At 46.1% G+C, this 24246-nt stretch overlaps 1 protein-coding gene across 1 annotated transcript in view; it reads right to left on the bottom strand.

Annotated features, from left to right (window-relative positions):
* Positions 1-24246, bottom strand: part of Laptm4b (lysosomal protein transmembrane 4 beta) — a 39571-nt gene that overhangs the window by 9299 nt on the left and 6026 nt on the right. Inside the window, exons 2-5 of the mRNA XM_051202704.1 lie at positions 8969-9080; positions 3366-3439; positions 2758-2880; positions 2142-2240 (exon numbers count right to left, since the gene is read on the bottom strand). Of these exons, the coding sequence (XP_051058661.1) occupies positions 2142-2240; positions 2758-2880; positions 3366-3439; positions 8969-9080 (408 nt within the window). The remainder of the gene's footprint in view (positions 1-2141; positions 2241-2757; positions 2881-3365; positions 3440-8968; positions 9081-24246) is intronic.

Here is a 24246-nt window from a genome sequence, read left to right as displayed (position 1 = left end):
AGCCCCTCCACTTGAGTACGATGGCTTCCTGTTATTACAGGCACACACTATTTGACCGTTTTTATTCCACGGGGTTGTTTGATTTTATTATACCATTTTCTTTTAGGAGGTTTTTGTTTGTTTTAGTTTTTTAATGACTTATTGATTTTTATTTTATGTCCATTGGTGTGAGGGTGTCATACCCCTTAGAATTGTAGCAGCACCTATGTGGGTGCTGGGATTTGAACCTGGGTACTTTGGAAAAACAGCCAGTGCTCTTAACCACTGGGCCATCTCTCCAGCCTATTATGGTATCTAGAGGTACTTAAGATAACACACAAAAGAGCAATGTGCTAGAAATGATTCGTGAGAGATGTTAGATCAGGGATTTTCTCTGTGCTCTTGCATCAACCATCTTTAACTGGACCAGAGTTGAATTATTTCAAAATGCCTCCCTAAATTTTAAAATTCTTTGACTAAAAAAAAAAAGTTAGACAGAGGAAGAAAACAGGAATGTCACACACTACTATTAAAGATGTCAAACAGTATGGACCCAGCAATCCTACCCCAGGAACATGAATGTCTGTCTATAGGACTGAAAACTCATGTCCACCCACACTTTATGCGGGACTGTGAAGAGATGCATTGTTCACTCTAGCCAAAGTGGAAGCAACTGAATGCCTGTCGTGTGCTGGGTGGATACGCAGCACGTCATACAGCAGGACACACTCAACTATCCCACCGAGTGTTGTCTTCTTAAGTAATGACAGATGTGGGAGGGTCCAAGCACTGTGGGCGGTGTCACCTCGAGTCTTGGGTTATATGAAAATAGGAAGCTGAGCAAGCAATGGAGGAAGCCAGTGAGCAGTGTTCCTACATGATCTCTGCTTCAGTTCCTGCCTTGGCTTCCCTCAATGGACTGTGACCCAGGAATGCAGGAAGAATCAACACTTCCCTCCTCCAAGTTGCTTTTGATTATGGGTTTTATCACAGTAACAGAAAGCAAACTAGGGTAGCAACCTAGGAGGAAAAAAGCCTTCCACAAAGACCAACACACAGCGTTATTGTACTGATGAAAGTGTCTATAATACATCAATCTAGAGACAGAAAAAGAATGTAGTGGTTTCCCAGGGAAAACTATAAAGGACTGATGGCACATACCTTTAATCTCAGCACTCGGGAGGCAGAGGCAGAAGCATCTCTGTGAGTTCGAGACCAGCCTAGTCTACAGAGTGAGTTCCAGGACAGCAGGGGCTACACAGAGAAACCCTGTCTCGAAAAACAAAATCAAACAAACAGAAAACACCGTACTTATATAGTATGACAGCCTTGGAGCTATAGCTGCACACTCCTACAGTGCACTAGAAAGCACTGACTTGCATTTCCTTTAATAACATTTACTTATTTAGAGAGTGTGTATGTGAGTGTGTACAAATGCCCATATGTATGTGCATGTGCACACAACATTGTACATGTGATCAGAGGACAACACCCGAGAGCTGGCTGTCTTTTATTACACTCTGTGGGTTCCTGGAGCTGAACTCAGATCATTCACCAGCAAGGACCTTTACCCACTAAGCTGTCCATCCACCCACATTCATTAAAATGGTTGAACTTGGTGGCATAAATTGTATTGCAATAAAAACTGCATTTGTGAGATATTTATTCAAATACTTGCACCTAACTTTTGTGATGTTACCACTAAACACATGCAGAACATCATCGTAATGCATGTTGCAGTATTATATACTATGTAACGTGTAACCTTAATTTGTTCTCAGATACATCTTTTTTTTTTTTAATTTTTATTTTGTGTATGCATGTTTTGCCATGTGCCCACCATGTCCATGCCTGGTGGCTCAGACATCAGAACAGGGGGTCAGACCCACGACGAACTAGAGTTATGGATGGCTGCGAGCCACCATGTAGGTGCTGCTGGCACAGCTTGAGTCCTCTGGAAGAAAGCAAGTACTCCTAACCACTGACCCCTCTCTCCTTGACTGGCCTGAACAATTCAGGGTTAGGATTTCTCTCTCAGACAGACAACAGAGTAAACTGTAATGATAGGAAGTCAAGAGGCAACAGACAGATTATTTTGTTATTTCTTTAGAATTTGGGAGTACATTTAACATTTAGTACATACAGAGAATATCCGTGCTTACCTTAAATGTCAAAACAATGCTGATAAACAGAAGAATAATAAGGACGAGACATGTAGGATTCACGGACATTATATCGTCTCTGTAGGGAAAGCTGGGAGGCTGAAAGGGAGAGGGGTCTCATTAGCAAATCTCATATATATATATATATATATATATATATATATATATATATATACATATATATATATATACACACATACATACATATATATATATATTTTTTTTTCACTCTTTTACAGGACTCTGGCTTGGGCTAGCCTGCAGCATTCTCAGATAACTGCGTTTTTCTGTATTCCAATTCGTCAGCAGTAGCCATCAGGGTAATAATGTCCACATTCCCTTCCCTTGCTGTCTTTATCTCCTGCAGGTTCTGGGAGGTTATGATGCATACAGCGTCCCCAAAACGCCCTAGTAATCAGAACTCCTGCCTTTAAGAAAACACTCAGTGATCTGACCGGCCACTTGAGTGCAAGTTCAAAATCTACTTAACATATGTCCTGATAATAACATATGTCCCGATAACAATGTGTGTCCTGATAATACTCTGTCCTCTCTCACTCAGGCCCCTCAGGACAAGAGGCAGTGGGGAGGGAGGGAGGGAGAGGGGCCCACCTACCAGCTGTCGTATGTACTCCTGAATGGAGTTTGGATAGACAAGAATGGTGATCGCAACCAAGGTATTCAGGGCAAAATCGAAGATCTGGTAACAGAAGAACGGGATGATCCAGGCAGCGTGTTGCTAAACATGAGAAAACAGAATGGTCATGTGCTGGATGTAACAGGACTGAGTTCACCAATGTGAGGGACCTGGAGCTGGCAGTCATTAAGCCAGGCCATCATGGCAACTGGCATGCCAAGCTGGGCAGTCAAAACAAAATGGTGAGCGTTCATGGTATTATGTGTTTTACCAGTTTTCCTAATACCAGGAGGTATTAGAGATTTCTAAAGATTCTTGCAGAAAACTATGGATAACCCCGTACTCTGAACAGACAATCCCAGATTACTCTTGTAGAGCAGTTCTCAATCTGTGGGTGAAGATCCCTTTGGGGGTCAGACTCCTTCATAGGAGTCACCTAAGGTGATTGGAAAACACAGATATTTATATTTATGATTCATAACACTAGCAAAATTACCGTAGTGAAAATAATGTCATGGTTGGGCGCCACCGCAACACAAGGAACTGTGTTAAAGGGCTGCAGCACTAGGAGCATTAGAACCACTTACCTTGTATGCTCCGTAAGTAGCCATCGCACATATCAGGATCATGAGGAGAGAGATTGCAATAGCAATGCACATATCTGGCAAAAGGTCGGGGGGGGGGGGAGGCACACAGTTAGATCCACTACTGAACACACTGTGTTTCTCTTCAAAGTCTTTTTGTTTACACATCAAGTACAGGTGAAACCTTTATTCTGACTCAACCATCAGTGCTAACAAGTGCCCAGGCGTTCTCCCAAATCCTGAGTGATTGGTCACAAAAGGGCAGAGATACTGGTTACAGATAGCAAATGGAGTTGGCCTTCCAGTCCACTGACGATAGAAATACTTGTTAACTCGGCCATCCTATAGTCACACAGGTGTCTATTTGTGTTTTATGCACTTGTGCGTGTGAGACTTTTCCATACCTTACTCTTTCACTATGATTACAAACCTCAGTTTCTTTTCAAGACCCCAATGCCCCAATTTATTCTCAAGTGACTCTTCCTCTCATCTCACTTCACAGCTCGGGGCATCTACATCACCTAACCATGTTCAAACACCATTAACCTGCATTTCTCGTGTGATCAGAATTCCCAGGCAAAATCACCTCCTTGGAAATCTCCCCTGAGCATCCCATGCTTCGGCCACTGTTGTGGCGTTTCCTGTCCCGCCAGGTCCCAACCACCCTTCTCAGCTACAAATACAAACACAGACGCTGCATTAATTACTAAACTGTTGGTTGATGGCCAGGGCTTCTCATTGGCTAGCTCTGTCTTAATTATTAACCCATTTATATTTATCTAAGTATGCCCACGTGGTCTTATCTTACCAGAGAATGCTGGCCCATCCTATCTCCCCTGGAGCTACATGGCAACTGACTCTGGCAGGCTCTCCCTGCCTACCTTTCTCCTCGTCTCCTAGTCCCACCTATCTTCCTGCCAAACTGTTTTATTCATCAACCAACAAGAGAAACATATATACAGAAGGACATCCCCCATCACATCACTGTACCTTCCCACATGCACAATTATCGATCTTATTCTATTTCCGGGAGTTGCTGGATTCTCTCCAGGCAAGATCACTATACTGTTTGCTACCACCACCATCTGGGTAAGGAATGCCCCTCTAGGCGAAGCACCTACAGCGAAAGGCTTTGTAAGACACGTGGTGCGTGCGCGCACACACACTCATGTGCACTCAGCTTCCAGACTCAGTTCAGAGAGTGGCATTTATACTGGTTACAATAATCACCTTGGCCTTTTGTTGCTTTACATATAGCCTGGCTACTTGAGAACGACACGTTACGGTACATCATTGATCTGGAATGGTGCCGGAAGGTACTGACTGGACACTTCTTTATCCAGGAAGCCTGTATCTTTAGTGTATGGTGCAGCCAAGCTAAGTCCCAATGCTGAGGGCAGTGCACTATCTACACTTGACAGTTCTCAAGTGTTTTACTCTTCCCAGCTGAGGTAGATGCTATTCTTACTGAACAGAGTATAAAGTGAAGGCTTGGGGTTGCAGGACATTCTGAGAGCGTGTGCACCAAAATCGGCCATAGTTGGCCTGAAAGACACACCCTTCCTGCTTCAGCCTCCCCATGGGATTACAGGCCTGTACCACCATGCCCAGCTTTGGAGTTCCTCTGGAATAAGTATGTGGATAATTTTCTTTGATATAGAAAATCTGAAAAAGCAAATATATGCCATAAATACTATATATTGGGCAGTAGTGGCACATGACTTTAATCCCATCACTTGGGAGGCAGACAGATGCTGTGAGTTCAAGGCCAGCCTGGTCTACAGAGTGAGTTCCAGGACAGCCAGAGCCACACTGAGAAACCATGTCTTGAAAAGCAAAAAACAGAAAGAAACCCATGAAAATGGAGTCAAGGTGCTGAATATGCCAACTACTGAACCATGCGACTTAAGAGCACATAGACAAATGGATTCAAGGCTGAGAATCGATGGATGTTTATTCTCCATCCAATCCATTCCATCACACATGGTCAATTTTTTTGCTAACATGAAAAATTTATAAATTATAAATATACATGATTAATATTCCTTTGACAGAAATGTCTAAAAGCTAGATGTTAAAGTGAGCAAAATTCCTGCATTTTCTTTATCCTAATGAATCCCCCAGTGAGGAACTCCCTACTTTGATCATCTTCTACCAGATCACCTGAGAAAAAGTACTGCATGGCAAAGAGGTAAAGCCATGCAGTCTGTCCAGCCAGTTTCCTATCAGATCTGCCAACACTCAGGCAGCAACACGAGCTGGGTTACAGCTCATGTGGTAGAGTGTTCGCTAGCATTCGCAAGGCCCTGGGTCTCATCTCCAGAAGGCATGGTGGTACAGGCCTGGAGCATGATGATCACAATGGTCAGAAGCTCAATGTTATGCTAGGCTACACTGTTGGCTACAGAAGATGCCACTCCCCCATGTATCTATGTAAAGACACATGTATGTAAACATGTACACACATGGATCCATTTAAAAGAGATTGGTTTGATGTTTATGAGTGTTCGGCCTGCATGTATACGTACATACATGTGTGTGCAGGACCCACAGAGGCCAGAAGAGGGCATCAAATCCTCTGGAACTAGAGTTACATGTAGTGGCATCTTGTCTTGCCAGTGAACTTCTTGTGGTGGCCACACCCTTTGGGCATGGTTTCAGGTGCAGCCCTGACCCATTATTAGGCAGAGGGGGGGCTGGCTGCAGCTCTCTTGGGTTGAGGAGAGCATTGGAAGGGCAGAGACTGCATCTTCTGGAGCAGGAAGATCACAGTGGTTATTTACGCTTATCTGTGTAAGAGCTTCCCTAATAAACACCTATTTATCATCTATCTTGGGTCTGGTGGACTCATTTAAACCCTGCCTTCAGTTACACAGATGGTTATATAAGCCACCATGTATATGTTGGAAAGCCAATCCAGATCCTCTGTAAGAGACAAGTACTTTCAACCCTAGGCCATCTCTCCAATACCAAAACACTTCTATTAACTTAAGAATTTCCAATTATAAGTACACAGCTGACTGAACCAAACCTCAAGGCTTATTTAACTCTATCGACTCCTGGTTTAAATACTTGAAGGGCTGTCTGGTACAATGAGGTCTGACCTACAAAGTTAATGTCCCACCCCACCGACCCTGTGGAGTACTGAGGACAAAAACAAGTCTCATCAGGCAAGCATTCACCAGAGAGTTTGGTTTCCAGGCTTGTCTCCAAATTCAATTAACTAATGTATTTGTTTATTTTATTTTATTCTTTTTTGGAAATGGGGTTTTCTGCAGCTCAAAGCCGGCCTTGAACTCGTTATGTGGCTAAGAATAGCCCTGAACCTTTGACCCTTCTGCCTCAGCCTGTCTTCTAGGGTCAAGAGGCACCTGGACAGAAAACCACTGAGATCAAACAATAGTGGTAAACGACAGGTATGGATGGAGCTTGACTGCCCCCTTGACTGCCCTCTGGCTCCTTCTCTTGACCTCCTGGAGTCTGAGCCCTGAGTTCTCAACCCAGACCTCTGTCTCAACTTACACTAATTCACAGGCTTTAATCACAGCAGATCTGTCTTCTACGTACCCAGCAAGGGTACATTTCACCTAGCACTTACTACATCCTAGGCACTCTCCCAACCCTATCTGTTAGATACAATTAATTCCTCCAATTTCAGTCAGGACTACAGTAAACCAAGGTTAGAAATGAGCCCAGAGTGAGCACACAGCCCCCTTGGCATAACTGGCATTCAGTCTGAGCTCTTCAGAGCCTACACACTAATGTAGTGTTCGTCCTAGGCTGTGTTTCCAGCTTCCTTCACCAGCTTTTCTCACCGCTGTGGACACACACGAGTTGAAGAGATTCCAGCCTTGATCATCCCCTCTCACCAACCTCAGTCCAAGCCCAGCCACTCTCCCATCCCCAGTGCTTTCCTCCCTACAGAGAAATGTCTCTAAGACCAGACCCCTAGGCCACCAACCCTACCATATGCACCAGTTCATGCATTCACTTAACTCGTTTCACTCTGAAAACAAAATCCACACTTGGGGAATGGAGAGATGGCTCAGCCGTTAGGAGCACTGATTGCTCTCCCAGATGTCCTGGGCTTGCTTCCCAGCACCCACATGCCAGCTCACAACCATCTACAACTCCAGTTCCAGGGGATTTGATGTCCTCTGACCTCCTGGCACTTGTGGTACACAAATACACATGCAAGCAAAACAGCTTCTAAACACATCTAAACAAATTTTTTTAAACCCACAACACTTGTGGTTTCTCAAAACTAAACCCTTGCAGCTTGAGCCATCCTCCCAATATCATTTTGCCTTCCAGCCACACTTCCTTAGACTAATATAAAGTTCTACTGAGCTGGTAACAAATCAATTTGCCCAACCTCCTGTTCCAGGCCACGCATGGCACTACCTGTCACTTAGCCAAGGCCCAGCAGGATGGGATATGCAAGGTCTGTGCTACAGGTATCCCTGAGCTGGCCATTCCTTCTTACTCAGCCTCATGCCCAAATCCATTGCTGGGGAGAGAGGGGCTTCAATCTTAGCAAGTAACCAGCAACAATCACCTCCTGGAAAGAAGGCAACACCTGGTGTCATCAGAATATCCAGCGATGTATATGCCCTTTCACCTTCTTTCCTGCTATTTATTAACTCTCCTTGGCAAAAAAAACCCAAGTCTATGACAAAGCTCAGTGTGGTAGTATATGTCCACAATCCCAGCATCAGGAAGGGTCAGGAGGAGCCCAACATCAGATTTTGCTAAATATAAAGTTCCAGGTGGGGAGCTGGAGAGATGGCTCAAAGTTTAAGAGCACTGGCTGCTCTGACAGAGATCCTGAGTTCAATTCCCAGCAACCACATGGTGGCTCACAACCATCTACAATGAGATCTGGTGCCCTCTTCTGGTGTGTAGGGAGAACGCTGTATACATAATAAATAAATAAATCTTTTTCACATGAAAAAGGAAAAAAAAAAAAGTTCCAGGTCAGCCTGAGCCACATGAAATCCTGCCTCAAAAGTCTATGAGAAAGATATAATTTTGTTTGTTTGGTTGTTTGTTGTTTGGTTTTTTGGTTTTTCAAGACAGGTTTGTCTGTGTAGCTTTGGAGCCTGTCCTGGAACTCTCTCAGTAGACCAGGCTGCCCTTGAACTCACAGAGCTCCACCTACCTCTGCCTCCCAAGTGCTGGGATTAAAGGCGTGCACCACCACTGCCTGGCTGAAAAAGGTGCAGCTTTGAAAATATATAAATTCCAACTTGGCACAGAAGCCCATGTATCAGAGCACTTGGAGTAGAGGCAGAAACAGCAGGGACTTCAAGGTTGTCCTTGGGTCATAGAGAATGTGTGGACTATACATAATACACGAGACTCCATAAATATGGAGGAAAAGGATACTCACATAAGATGTGTAAACCTACGGATCTGACAGTCATTAAGAACAGAGACCGAGCATGGGCAGCACGTAAGTATTTGCTGATTTGATTTGCAATGATGGAGAGAAAATAACATTAAAATAGCAGCTCAAGTAGGCCCTTGAATCAATATTTGTAATTTAACAGAAAAGGCAGACAGTCAGACTCCTTGTCCCAAGAAACCCCATCTGAGGTACTTACTGGCATCATCCATGAACTCGAGTTCCCCTCCTAGTTCAGAGCTTGAGAAGTGGTACTGGTCGGGATCTGCCAGGGCGCTCAGCAGAACCAGCAGGACCACGGAGTTGATGATCTGCAGGAAGAAGGAAGGGAGGGGAGATGCTCGGACCAGCGAATCAGACCACTCACAGTGCTTCATGTCTGCAGCTGAGGGAGTGTGTGCAAAGCCCCCCAGGGAGAGGGCACTGGACACTTCGGAAGGCAGCTAAGCTGGGGAGAAGGCTCAGCGCTCTCAGACCTCCAGAGGCCACTGAAAAAGAACAATGGAGGACTGGCAAGATGGCCACACACACACACACACACACACACACACACACACACACACACACACACACACACACACACGGCACAATCTGTGATGATTTGAGTGTCAAATGTCCCCTATAGCCTTCAGTATTTGAACAGTTGGTCCTCAGTTAGTACCAGCACTGTCTGTGGAGGGTCAGGAGCTCTGGCCCTGCCTGAGAAAGCATGCCATGGGAGTGAATGTTAAAAGGTCTCAGACATTTGCTCTTCATCAGTTTGTGATTGCAAATATGCCATGCTTTCCCGCCATGACGGGTTTTATCCCTCTGCAACCATAAGCCTAAATAACCTCTCTTCCTCAAGTTGCCTTGGTCATGGAATTTTATAACTAATACACAATCCTCGAAGGGTATGGGGAGATGGTACAGGACAGACACAGAGGCCAGGGGCTGGGAAAGCACCAATGACATCCCCTACCCCCAGTCTCCCACTGAGGACACTAAAATCAGTGGGGCTTCAATCCCAACTCACATGAAAATGACCTTAACCTCTCTACGCATCCTTCTCTGTGTACGTCTAAAACATCAGGACCACACATTGTGATTAAAGGGGACAACACTGGCCGGGCAGTGGTGGTGAACACCTTTAATCCCAGCACTCGGGAGGCAGAGGCAGTCGGATCTCTGTGAGTTCAAGACTGAGCTAGTTCCAGGACAGCCAGGGCTACACAGAGACCCTGTCTGGAAAGAACCAAAAAGCAAAGGACAACACTCCAAAGCAACATTAAGAGTTTATGTGGATTGCCAAGCCCTACAAATCCTCTCAAGTTAATCAGAGCAATGCAAAATGATCCCTATTATACAGAAACGAAAGATGAGGCTAGAAAGTTAAAGTCACTGCTCAAATCAGAAAGTTAAGGCTGCAGAGAGGGGGTCTGTCAGGAACTTAATCCCAAACCTAGCTTCACGCCTTCTGCTGACACGGGCAATTCATTATCTCTGAGTTCACCATCTCTCATCTCCTACATTCCACACACAAATTTAGAAACACAAGAGTGCTCTGTTTTACTCTTCTCAAAGTGGAGAGCAAGGACCATTTAGTAGCATGGACTACAGGCACACCCTAAGGTTTGGAAGAACCTAAAACTCGGCAGTAAATATCCACTGCAGAGTTGTTAATGTGACGATCTCAAGAGATTATTTTAGGATTGTTGGAGGACTTGGGTTTTTTTTTTTTTCCTCCTGTACTTTCCAAATTGGCAGATGATGTCTGATGAGAAGGGCAATTCCTGAACACATATGTGACACTACAAGCATGAGGTTAGTGGCTTGTGAGGTTGAAAAAGGATCTCACATAGCCCAGACTGGCCTCTAATGTACTGCCCCTACCCCTCCAGAGTGCTAAGCCAATCTGATCTACACGGTGAGTTCCAGGACAGTCAGGAATACACAGAGAAACCCTGTCTAGAAACAAACAAACAAATAACGGCCAGACCAAGAGTAGATTAATGCCTCCAAAATACCTCTTGGTGCCAAAGCTCAGTATTTTTAAAGACAAAACCCACAGTTACATGGATGCTGGGGACAGGGATGGGGTACCCTTACAACATCTGTCTTTCTGCAGAGCTTAGCAGTATTTCCCAGACACCGTACAATAATAATTATTTTTGATTTACACTTCCTCTAGTCAGTTTTATGTTTTAGCTTGCACAAACATTAATTATTTTGGTTAATATATCTGGACTTCAGTGAGGGTGACAGTCCCCAAAGAGATGTGGCTGCTGGGGAGACAGGATGCTGTTACCTTAGTAAGGCACAGTAATTCCTGACACCAGGCTGAGGGCCTTGGGCGGGGGACTGTTTACCAGCTGGTGGAGAATCCTGAAGGCTAGGACAGGAGTCTGGGGCTTTCTTCTGAACAGTTCATTCATTCACGAGGCAGGGCAGATATGACATGGTCAGAGCCTTCTCATTAAGGAGACCTTGCTCTGAGCCCTCTGCTGACATAACTAGGTTTTAGCCACTTTATGTCTAACTCTCTGCTACGTGGAGTGGTCTTAGGCGCTTGGGTAAGTGCTATTGAGCCACAGTCCTTAGAGACACGGTAAGTGGCCAGATGCAAACCTGAGGGCGAGAGAAACAAGCAAGCCTGACTTCAAGCCTGGGTGTGGCTTGTCGCTACCAGCAGTGGCGGCTGGGAAGGTGACATGGTTGTAGCTGATACAGGTCCCTGCATGACCCCATGTCAGGTATTCACGCTGCAGCTGCCCCACCTGGCTTCCAACCCTCCGCTTACTCAGTGCTGCTGCCCATCCCCGCCCTGTCCCCAACTTCCCCCACTAAGTCCTGCCGGCTTGAAGGGTGTCTGCTTTCGCCTCCCCTCCGGGGTTTCATGATAGTTCTATTGGTTTGGTGTGTCGTCCTCTCTCCCTAGTATGCCCTAACAATTGTATTCATCCTTTCCCTGGGCAGGCTCCGCCCAGGCTCGGCAGCCTCCTTCCTTCCTGCAAGTGTCCCTGTGTATTGTGCAGTAATTCAGATAATGATCAACAGTTAGGGTTGGTGAGATGGCTCAGCAGGTAGAGAGCTACCTGCACTAAGACCTCATGACCTGATTTGATCCCTGGCAGGAAAGAGCTGACTGCTGAGTTGTCCTCTGACATATTTACATACAGTATCACACACTCATACACACAGGTACACACACCACAAAGAGAGAAATCATTTTTTTTTAATGATTTTTAGGAGATAAGGTCTTACTATGAAGGCATGGCTGGAATTCACAGAGATCCACCTGCCTCCCGAGTGCCAGGATTAAAGGCGTGCAACATGATGTTGGCTTAAGTGTGTGTGTGTGTAAAGGAAAATGACAAGTCTCTTGCACATCCAAATGATTATCATGTCAAAACAAAACAAACAAACAAACAAACAAAAAATCCCCACAACTTTCACCTCAAAGAGCTAAGAGATAGCTTATTCCGGAGCCAAATATGAATGACTCCAATTTCTGTGTTCCACTGTGGTGGTAGTTTCATTAAATTGTACAGTGACAGAATGGTAACAAAAACTAAATGCTGACACTTACACAGGTGGGAACATCAGGTGGGTGGCACAGAAAACCCGACTGTCAGCTACAAGCTTGGGGGCTGACCACATTGTGGAGCCGGGGTTCCTTCGTACATTCCAGAGGACTACCTAATAGTCAGAGATGTCAGGTCGCATACAGAGGTGGGTAATAAACAGCTATTAACTAAAGACGGCTCTGGACTCACAACATTCTTGCCTCCCACATCACTGAGGTGGTGAGCAGTTAACCAGTCTCGCAGGAGGTTTGTGGAAGGCGCGGCTCTTTCCCCTGTGCTTCTTCTCTTTGAGGGGTGAGATCTCTCCCTAAGAGAATCTGTCTGTCTGACTTTTCTTCTCTGTGTTACATTAAAAAAAAAAAAAAAAAAAAAAAAAAAACCAACAGCTGGGCAGGAACTCGGCAGCGAGGAGGGAATGAATAGAGAAGTATCCATGAGAACTTGGGTTAACACAAAGAGGCAGGGCTGCATCTCGCTCTCCTTGGAGACTGTTAACCACCGTCAGATGGGAGCTGCCAAATACAAGCTAAAGCCCCAAAGAACACAAGGTAAGAACTTCCTAAAGAGACGGCAGACGCCACTCTATCGTCAGTTCTGACCAAGAATGAAAACACAAAGGGGACCACGACAGGGCTAAGACTTGCCAGGAGCAGGCTACACGTAACAGCCACAGCCAATCTCAGTGCAAAAGTCATCCTGCCTAGCTCTTTTAGTTCGCTCATCTGTGTTTGGGCTGCCTCTTTCAGTGAGGTGGGTACCGATTACTCACAAGAGGTGTGTTAGACCCTTGTACATTCACCAGAGACCCAAAGTACTTTCAGCCTTAAGTCATGTGACAGATCTCAAATGGCATGCCAGCAACTACCAACTGCATGGAGCCAGACCCTCAATATCTTTATATACACTCAAAATGCAGGACCAACTGGGTATGATGGTGCATGCTTTAGGGGAGGGGCTGAACCATGCAACTCATGAGAAATATACTGTATAGGGGCTGGAGGGATGGCTCAGTTATTCCTGCAGAGGACCCAGGTTCAGTTCCCAGAACCAACTGTTCCAGGGCATCCAAAGACCCCTGCAGGTACCAGGAATTCACGCAGTACACATACCTGTATAGGCAAATCATCCATGCATAATAAAAATAAATCTTTTAAAATAAAAAACATATTTTTAGCCAGGTGGTTGTGTCACATGCCTTAATCCCAGCACTAAAGAGGCAGAGGCAGGCAGATTCTAAGTTTAAGACCAGCCTGGGCTACAGAGTGAGTTCCAGGACAGTTAGGGCTACAAAAAATAACAACTCTGTGTGTGTGTGTGTGTGTGTGTGTGTGTGTGTGTGTACATATGTACTAGGTAGTGGGTAGAAGCAAAGGATGCCCCCCCCCACCTCCAGGAAAGGGAAGAACGTGTGAAGCAATCTTATGAGATCTATGCTTTGAAAAGAAGAAAGCAGTCACATTTATATCATATAACATGATTCTATAGAGTGATGAGGCAGGCCTGGCCCAAAATCCAGTCAAGGCTGAGAGCAATGGGTACCTAGGAGCTTCAATTTTAAAGGAACCAGCACTAAGAGGCTGGAGCTCAGGTATGCAACAGGAAGGACAAAGTAGAGAATAAATAGGGTACACTGTCTCACTCTTGGGATTTCTGCAAGGGCTAGTTTCAGCTCTATAGTGAATCCAAGGCACCCACAGAATAAAAGGACCTTCTTCCCAAACACACAAATACATGCACACGCATGATCTTTTGGTGCTGCACAGGGGAGCTTGTGTTCAAACACACTGCTCCCACAGCATCTGGGAGCCCCTAACATCCTTTTGCAAGAACTTGGATAATAATAATACACATTAAAGACTACAATCATTGTGTATTTACTCTTTATCATATAAAGGATGTTTCCGTTCTGTAGCTGTTTGCTAAAGATCCAAGAGTTCCCTTGCTCGTTGAACAGAAGATGGCAACCATAACTAATTATAAGTGTTTTCATCTGAGCCAGGAGGTGGTGGTGCACTCCTTTAATCTCAGCACTCGGGAGTCAGAGGCAGGTGGATCTCTGTAAGTTCGAGACCAACCTGGTCTACAAAAGCTATTTCCAGGACAGGCTCCAAAGCAATACAGAGAAACCCTGTCTCCAAAAAAAAAGCTCTCATCCCATTGGGAATTGCAGTTGCTGCTGTTACATTGTGCTGCAGTTAAAATGTCCTAACTGGCAATACAATCTCTACACCTGAAATCTGACAGGCCAGGAGATGGCTCGCTGAGCAAAGTGCTTGCCACACAATTGCATGAGTAGCCAGAGTTCAGCCAGCTCCCCAGCACCTACGGAACAAGCATGTCTGCCACCAGGAAGCCTCGCCTTGTTCAGTATCTGCTGAAAGGAATAAAACTAAGCAAGCAGCAGGGTTTGTTTGGGCAGGACTGGCGTGTGATGGTTAACACTGCGATCTTGACAGGATCTAGAACCACCTAGAAGACAAACACACCAGCGATTATCTACATCAGACTAGCCTGTGGGGAAGCCTGCCAGGAATTATCCTGATCCTGACTAGGGACATTTTAAAAGCCTCCTTAACTTCCACCACAAACAAGGATCTGAGCTCTTGAACTTCAAACCCAAACCGACTTTTCCTTCCTTCTTGTTTTGGTCTGGGATTTCCTTTACCATAGTAAAGGAAAAGAAATTAATACATGGGAAATGAACTTAACCCTTTGCATATGCCCGGCACACACTCTACCACATTCTCCATTCCCAGATCCTAACAGTCAAAATTTTAACTACAAAATTTAACTATAAGGGCAAGGCTGGGGTACAGCTCAGTGACAAAATGTCTCAGTGGCATTTGTGAAGCCCTGAGTACAGTCCCCACTACTGCAAAATAAGAATAAGTTACTGACACAGGCAAGATCGTAAGGAAAGGTCTGTGCAGTGTGGCAGGGAAAACCAGTCATTTTAGTAATGGAAGACAGCAAGTTGGAGGACCCCCTGGACACTGTCAAAGGAAGGGGTTTTGCATTAAAAAAGAAAAAAATGCACGTCCACTGAACCGTTGCTAACCAAAGTGTGGCCTGCAGACAGGCAGCTTCTGCATACCCAGGAGCTTACTGCCAACATAATGCTACAAGAGCCATCCCAGGAAGACCTATCAGAAACCTCAGTTAAACCGAAAGATGACCTCTCTGAAGCAAATCAGAGGTGGAAGAGGCCGTGCGCACAGTTAACTGTCCAGGAGAAGTAACAGGCCCCCAGACCTTAGCACAGATGACTCCATGATGGAAGTACCAGTCAGGCCGTGAAACTCAGCTCATGGACAGCACCACCTGCCAAAACTAAAACATCAAAGTCCATAGTTCTGGGAAAGTCTCTGAAGTCCTAAACTTGCTTTTTTGGCTTCTGCAGCTCTGCTTCTGAATAACTGTTCTTGTTAACTGAAGTCTGTACACCCAAAACATGGTTTTTGTGCTTAAAAGCTCACCCTGAGAAAGGCTCTGTGCTGAGATGGGATCCCAAACATCAAGTGCAGTGAGACACCAAGGTCTCAGAGCCTCTTGGAGCGAGGAAGAGCACAGCCTGAGATGCTCCAGGGCCCCAGGCATTGATGAATCGATGCCTGACCTTCAGAGGGGTCTGTCACCTCCACCCCAAAAGGAAACAAATTAGAAAGTCTGGTTCAGTCACCTTCTGTTTGGACACATAGGAGAGGTCAGAGGTGGCTGTCGGTCTAGTGTCTGGGCTCCATGGACGTCACTGTCTGTTCAGGTGTATGAATGTGCAGTGGCCAGCCCTGATTGAATTTACTGTGTCTCTGTGTGTATTTCTATGTGTTTTTGTCAGTTTTGTTTTCCTGTACCGAACAGGGTCTTTCTCTGGGTGTGAGAACTCCCTGGTTTTCAACCTGTGCCCCATCCCATTGGGGACCCCCTAGCCTTCTGGCTCTCTGCTAAGTCACCCAAAGAAATCCGCAAGAACTCCACCCATCCCACTCCAGAAGCACAAGTGCTTGCTTGCTTTCTTGCTTGGCTCCTGCTCATGCTGGCGCCGTTCTGTGTGGAGGTGGGGAGAGGCTGGACCTCTCACCCAGGGCGCTCACCCAGGGCCCTCAGCCGTCTAAGTGGAATGCACACAGGGAGGGAGGGGGGAAATGCTCCCCAGGGGAGCATTCCCTCTGCTCTGCTCCAACCAGGCCCAGGGAAAGGGGAAGGTTCCCTGGGCTGAGCCTGGAGGAGAAGAAAAAGTTCCACCCCCCTTCCCCTTTATGATTCATGCCGCCTTTTTAACCAATGACCCATAAAAACCTATCATTCTCTGAAAAAGGTGTAAAAAAAAAATTGCCTTGAACACAGCCTGGACAAGTGTGTCTAACACTGACCAAGGAGACTTTAAGCAATTTTCACCAGGTTCTTTTTAGAAAGATTAAAAACAGTTACTGAAAAGAATCTCTGACACCCAGTCAGACCCAGATTATTATTACCCCCTCCCCCAGACAAGGGGGGGGGGTCTCAAAGAGATCCATCTACCTGTCTCTGCCTCCCAAGTGCTGGGATTGAAGGTGTGCACCACCACCACCCAGCTCCAGATACTTTTTTATAAGTTATAAAAATTTAAAAATTGCCAGGTGGTGGTGGCACACGCCTTTAATCATCCCAGCACTCGGGAGGCAGAGACAGGCAGATCTTTGTGAGTTCAAGACCAGCGTGGTCTACAAGAGCTAGTTCCAGGACAGCCTCCAAACCCATAGAGAAACCCTATCTCAAAAAAGCAATAAATAAATAAATATTTTAAAAGTAGGGGGCTAGAGAGGTGTCTCAGTGGTCAAGAGCACTGACTGTTCTTCCAGAGAACCCAGGTTCAATTCCCAGCACCTACATGGGCAGCTAAAAGCTTGTAATCTGTAACTACAAGATCTGACACCCTCACACAGACAGACATTCAGGCAAACCATCAATGCACACAAAACAAAAATAAATTTCTTTTTAACTTAATGCTGGAGGAAGCTCAAAGGGTGCTTGACAGCAGGGAACTGATTGGGACAAGATCTTCTGCATAAACTGAAAGCTACTGTCAACCTTCTCTGGTAACAAACATAGTTAGGCTTACAGATAAATACCCAGCAAAATTTTGGTGTCTTACCATCTATCAGAAGAATATCTCCTAGCTGAAAGTCTTGCCCCTGACAGCTCAATTGGCCTATCTCTCAGATTGACAACAAAGATTCCGGGAGTATGGGCCAACTCCCATATCAACTCCCCCAGGCCTGACCCGACACCAACCAGTTCAGCTACCTCCGTCCAGGTTAAACAATATGCAACGGCACTGGAAACAAAGGGGAAATTACAGTCCATACTGCCTGGCTTGAAGAGACAGGCATCCTGGTACCCCGCCAGTCACCCTGGAACACACCTCTCCTGCCTCTGAAGAAGCCTGGGACCTCTGATTCTCCTGAGTCTGATTCTTCCAGAGGAACAGGGGAGGGGTACAGTATGTTGGACCTGGAAGATGTGTTCTTCAGCCTCCCGCTGGTAGAATGAGTCAACCCATCTTTGCTTTTATTAAAAGAGGTTGCAGTGGGCAACATACCTGGACCAGGTTGCCTTGTGATGAAAAGACACTAAATGCAGACTTCCTGCCCTTTCTTCAGAGGTTTCCCAGGAAAACAGGCTATAAAAGGGCCTTGAATGTCAATCAAGAAAGCCCAACTTTGTAGGTCATAGGCTACCTATCTTAGCTAACAGATGAAGGGGGCAGCAAAGGGCGCTTAAGACTTCTCATGAGATAAAGAAAACTATGCACGGCTTTGGGAGGAATGTGTTGCTTCTATGCTAATCGATCAGGAGTAATTAGAGAAAATCTTACCATCAGTGGGAAAAATAATTGGTTACCAGTCTCTGTTCTCTTGGTCCCCCTGGCTAACTACTCTGCTATCAGCACTGGCTGGGCCTCTAATTCTCATTCTGATTGGACTAACAGGGGAGTCCTGCATCTTAAACTAAAACAAGAAGAGTCCATGATTTGACTTATTCTCTATGTCACAGGGCCCCAGACCTTAGCACGACTGACTCCATGACGGAAGTAAGTACCACTCAGGCTGTGAAACTCAGCATTAGACAGCACCCCCTGCCAAAACTAAAACAAAGGTCTAATCCATCAAAGTCCACATAGTTCTGTGTGGTGAGTCCCCCAAAGGCTTTACAGCAGGTAGTGGGAAAAAAGGTCCACAGAGACAAGACTGAACCCCGGTGCTAGACTAGGACTTGTAGCGTCTGGCCCAGATCATTTTACTTTAGCCATACTTAAGCACAGTATAATTTGAAAAGGGTATTCAGATAACAATTGACTCAGCCCCAGGTGCACAACAATGTAAGACATGCTTACAGTGAGGTTCCTTACAAAGTACATCTGGCTTCCTTCACAAAGATGGGTACTGTTGACTCAGAGATTGCACCCAAGATTTAGGTCTAGGAAGTTGGAGTGAGGTAAATATAATGCCTGCAGGTGTCAGGATTGGCCTGGCCCTAAGATAACACGGCTGTCACTTAGGCTGTTGTAAAGTCCAGGTGACCTCCCTTACAAGGGTGGGTTTACAGTCTGACAACAACGCTCGAGACTTAGGGGGAAAGGTCTTAGATAAGCAAAACAGAAAGTCTGGGATAAGACAGAGCCTGTCCCACCAGACAGCAAAGGATCGCCAGGTCATAAAACGACATCATTCCTAGCTTTCTGGAAAGAGCGGCTGTGCACCTCATTCCTTTAAGGTGAGCTGTGCTAAACTTTCCCGGCTTCTCCGTGTTTACCTGTACACAAGGCTCTCTACAATTCTGGGACAGTCTCTAAATGTCCTGACCTTGCTTTTTGGCTTCTATAGTTCTGCTTCTTGTTAACTATTCTTGTTAATTGAAGTTCGTCAGCCCAGAACATGGTTTTTGTGCTTAAAACTCACCCTGAGGAAGGCTCGGTGCTACAGTGGGATCCTGAACACCCAGTAAAGTCACAGGCTGGCAAACAAAGACTTCCTATTGGCTTAAATTCTATTGGCAGAGCAGCCATCTCTGGTGGATACCCACAACATTTCAAGAATGAAGACCAAATAAAGACTTTTTAAAGCAGTTTCCTAACACTATGGACACAGGGGCAGTGCTCCTGGGCCCCATATTTCCTGTATTGGGTATTAATATTTCTACTTGTGAAAAAAAAAGTATAGAATAAAAAACAGAGACAGAAAGAGGGCTCAGACTGGGGTTTGGTTCCCAGCGCCTGCATAACTATCTTTCTCATTGTTTCAGGGGAGACAGTGCCATCTTCTGGCCTCTCAAAGTATCACACATGCGCTCAGTGCACTTACATACATGAAGGGGAAACAATTTATTACAAAAGAGAGACTATTGGGAAAAGATGCAGAAACAGACAATTCTAAACAATGTTTTGTGAAACTTAAAAAAGAAAAACACATACACTAAAGCTGGAAGGTGGTAGTGGTGCATGCCTTTAATCCCAACACAAGGAAAGAAGGAAGGAAGGAAGGAAGGAAGGAAGGAAGGAAAGAAGGAAAGAAGGAAGGAAGGAGTCAGCCTATAAACATTGCAAGGTAGGAATAACTGGAATTAAAGGGCTCATATTCAACAGGAATATTCAACAGGAAGAAACAAAGATATTAATCCCGGCCTTTGACACACATACAAGGTAAAATTTCTAGATCAAATCAGTCAAATACCTAAGAAAAGGCTCTATCTGATTGTGACAGTGCAGAAACAGTGACAAACAAATCCACATTCAACTACTGTCAGACAGACACTGCCCCCTCAACCCCGCCCCCTCAACCCCGCCCCCTCAGACACTGCCCCCTCAACCCCACCCCCTCAGACACTGCCCCCTCAACCCCGCCCCCTCAGACACTGCCCCCTCAACCCCGCCCCCTCAATCCCGCCCCCTCAGACACTGCCCCTTCAGACACTGCCCCCTCAACCCCGCCCCTTCAGACACTGCCACCTCAACCCCGCCCCCTCAGACACTGCCACCTGAACCCCGCCCCCTCAGACACTGCCACCTCAACCCCACACCCTCAGATACTGTCACCTCAACCCCCCCTCCTCCCATTATTTTTAGAAATTTTAGGTATATGAATGTTTTGTCTGCATGTATGTATGTTCACCAAGTGCATGCCTGATGCCTGCAGGAGGGTAAAGGAACTGGAGTCCTGGGTGACTGTAAGCCAGGGATACTGGGAACTGAACCCAGCTGCTCTGAAGACACGACAGCTGCCATTTTTCCTGAGTTGGGGTTTCATAACTGCAAACCCCAGATATTTGTGTCTCTGCCTGGAATGCTGGGGCTGAGCCAGCTGATCTCATTGCCCTGGGCTGGACCAAGGCCTCCATTGTGATTTAGTGTGGTACCACACATCCTCTTAGGACTCATCACAACTGTGTTCTACAGTGATTTGTGTTATCACTCATGCATACAGAGTTTGTACATGCTTTTTGGAGACAGTGTTGTACTACATAACAGACAGGTCTCAGCTTGTGCAGCCCAACTCTCCTCACAGTCTGGGCCCTCCCTCCAGCCTCTGCCACTGATCTGTATTAATTACTAATTAACATTTATTCTATTTGACTACCCGTTGCTATGCGGGCAGAAGTCAAGTTGTTTCCCACCACCATTATCAGTTTTGCCTGGGCATGGCCCCCACACACACAGCTGTGAACAAGCCCACTAAGGGAGAAAGAAGAAAAAAAAAATCTGAAAAGACAACGGTCTCTGGCCATTGTCTACTCACCCTTGAGAGCCCTATTTTTTTCTTGGAATAAACTGCACATTATCTTCTACACTTAAATAAATGAAAATAAAACAGTAAGCAGGGCTGGAGAGATGGCTCAGAGGTTAAGAGCACTGGCTGCTCTTCACACGGTAGAGCCTACTCATCAATCAGGCGTGCCACCCCATCCATCACAGATGAACGCTGACATCTTAAGATTCCTCCCACAGATACTCCTCATCCCGATGGCTCCACCTTAGCCGTGTCTCACTACCCAGGGCAAGAACCACGCAACCTTCTCATGGCACAAAGGCACACTGACATGCACCATACTGGAAAGACAGGCGTGCTGGAATTTTCGCCCCACTCAGGCTGCGCAGCCTCAGTGGCGTGCCTTGCTCCCCATGGTCAGGATCATGCACTCTCTCCTTCCCAACTCATACTCAGTTCTGTTGGGCGCCTGCCCATTACGTTGTGTAATAAAACTTACGCTGTATTCCCTACCCAGACAGGGAGTCCACGATAGACCAAAGTACAGATACCACCACCAAAATCTGACTTGGTGAACCCTGAGTTTTATTATCGGGGTTACTTACAGGCACAGATATGACTCAAAGACAGCTCTGTCACCAAAGCCCATTCATTCCAGCATGGTTGCCAGCTCACAAGAGCCTGCGGTGCCAAGGGACTCTGATCTAAACCTCTTGGAGGAGCTCAGCTGGTTTCTGCTTTTCCTGGGCAGCTGGTCTGGTCTTAGAATCTTTCTGCTGTTCGTCTGACTCCTCTGAGAGGGACTCTGCCTTTACTGCCATCAATGGGAGGGAGGGGCTTAATGAATCTAGTCAGTTTCTGGGAGTTCTTGAAGCTATTTTCAGTTGTTTAAAGGGCAGCCAGGCAGGATGGATGGAATGCCATCAACTGCCATCAACAATCTAAGCAGAGGCAAATCTATTTATTACAGAAGTAAGCAACCCCTGCCTGGACCTGATGCCTGCTCCACAGAAGGGAAATTTACATCTGGTATTGTTAGAAGCCCGTGGTATCTGGGAGGTCACAGAATCTCACACAGAAGCTACTGAAGTTCTCTTGTCAAATGGACACCATGCGCCCATCTCCTTACCTTCTAAACAACTGTTTCTGCCCAAAGAACAGTGCAATCAATGGTCAGCTTTGGTTATCTGTAGCATACTCGCCATTCTCCAAGGGTTGGTAGGGGGTGGGGGTGATCCAGGACACAGATGCCAACTGCACTCTTTAGAAAATGTATTTTTATTATTTTTTTTAAAAATTATGTATCATATACATGGATCTGATGCTATGGAGGTGGATTCCCTGGAGCTGGAGTTACAGGTCATTGTGAGCCACCAATACTGGGAACTGAACTAGGGTCGTTTGCAGAAGCAGTACCCACACTTACTCTCCAGCCAGCTATTACAAGCCTGGGCCTGTCAACGCCCTGTCAGGAAAAGGAAATGCTTCCTGAGGATGTACAGGAGGCTGATGACTGACAGACAACTGATGGTATAGGAAGGTGTCCATATTCCTGAAAGGAAACCCTTACCTATGTACCTGGAACTCTCTCTCTCTCTCTCTCTCTCTCTCTCTCTCTCTCTCTCTCTCTCTGTGTGTGTGTGTGTGTGTGTGTGTGTCTGTCTCTGGGCTTTGACCCTGGGCTCGCTGGCCCACTCCTTTCCCATAAGTGCTTTTCCTGTATTAATTATTGCAGCCTTGGCTGGCTTGGAACTTAACTTAGTAAGTAGATCGGGCAGGTCTCAAACTCAGAGTTCCTATCTCTGCCTCCCAAGAGCTGGGATTAAAGGCTCCCAGGACCACACCTAGCCTACTTTGCGCTTTTTAATGGACTGTCTCTAACCACCTGTCCCGGGTGCATCCCTCCGTCTTGGCACAAGCGTCTGGGAGCAGGTGCCCCTGAACTCGGATCTGAAGCCTGCAACTGAACGAGCCTTTTCTTTTTCACGTCTCTTGTGGCTATCAGCCAGAAGCCTAGCATGCTTTCCCTGACACTCTGGTCTTTCTCTGGCCTCCGTGCCTAATGTAGAGACGTGGCTTCCTCCCTTTTCTCCCTCCTGGTAGCTGCCATCAGGATCTTGCAATCTTCATCTCAAGGCTTAAAACTTCTTCTTTTTAATATTACTGTGTGTGCACCCCACAAATATGTGTCGATCAAAGGCTGGAGCTGGGACTCTTCCTCGTTGCTCTCCATCTTATTTCCTATGGTTTATCTTTAATTATGGGTATGTGCACACTGAGGTAAAGTGCACCTGAGTATAAAGATACCCGAAGATGCAGGAAGACATCTAATCCCTAGAGCTAGAGTTCCCCGAAAATGTAAACTGCTTAACCTGAGTGCTGAGAAAGGACCAAACCAGGCCCCCTGAATGTAGGTGTCAGCCAGGAGGCCTGGGCTGTCTATGGGGCCTCTGGCAATGGAGCCAGCATTTATCCCTAGTGTACGAATGGACTTCGGGAGCCCATTACCCATGGCGGGACACTCTCTCAGTCTAGATACACGGAAAAGGGCCTAGGCCCTGCCCCAGATGATGTGACAGATTTTGATAATCCCGCAAGGAAGGCCTCAGCCTCCCTGGGGAGTGGATGATAAGTGAAGTAGGGAGTTCGTGGGGGGTATGGGAGGGAGAGGGAACTGGGATTGGTATGTAAAATAAGATTGTTTGTAATTTAAATAAAAATTTATATTTTTAAAAAAGGAATGATTATACATTAGGGAAAAGAGAGAGAGAAGTGAACTCAAATCACCTCCAGTAGCAGTAGACACTGATGAGCAAATTCCCCAGCTCCTTTTTGAGATAGGATTTCACTGTGTAACAGCCTTGGTTGGACTTGAACTCACAGAGATCCATCTGCCTTCCTCTGCCTCCAGAGTGCTGGGATTAAAGCTGTGCACCACTGCCCCACCTCCATTTTTTTTAAGTGGTGGGAGTGGGGTTTGCACATAGCAAGGTGGCTGGATGGGTAAAAGTGCCTGCTCCCAGACCTGACAACCCAGGCTCAGTCCTCAGAACTGCCCTAAACGAGTCTGTTTGACCCATCTGACCATCACATGTGGGCAGGAGGTACGGAGGCAGGAACTATGTCAGGATGTATGCTTGCCCCTGATCAGACATGATGGGATGTGCAAT

Source organism: Phodopus roborovskii, unplaced genomic scaffold, assembly GCF_943737965.1.
Source record: "Phodopus roborovskii unplaced genomic scaffold, PHOROB, whole genome shotgun sequence".
Classification (NCBI taxonomy): Eukaryota; Metazoa; Chordata; class Mammalia; order Rodentia; family Cricetidae; genus Phodopus; species Phodopus roborovskii.
This window is presented reverse-complemented; position numbering and strand designations above follow the sequence as displayed.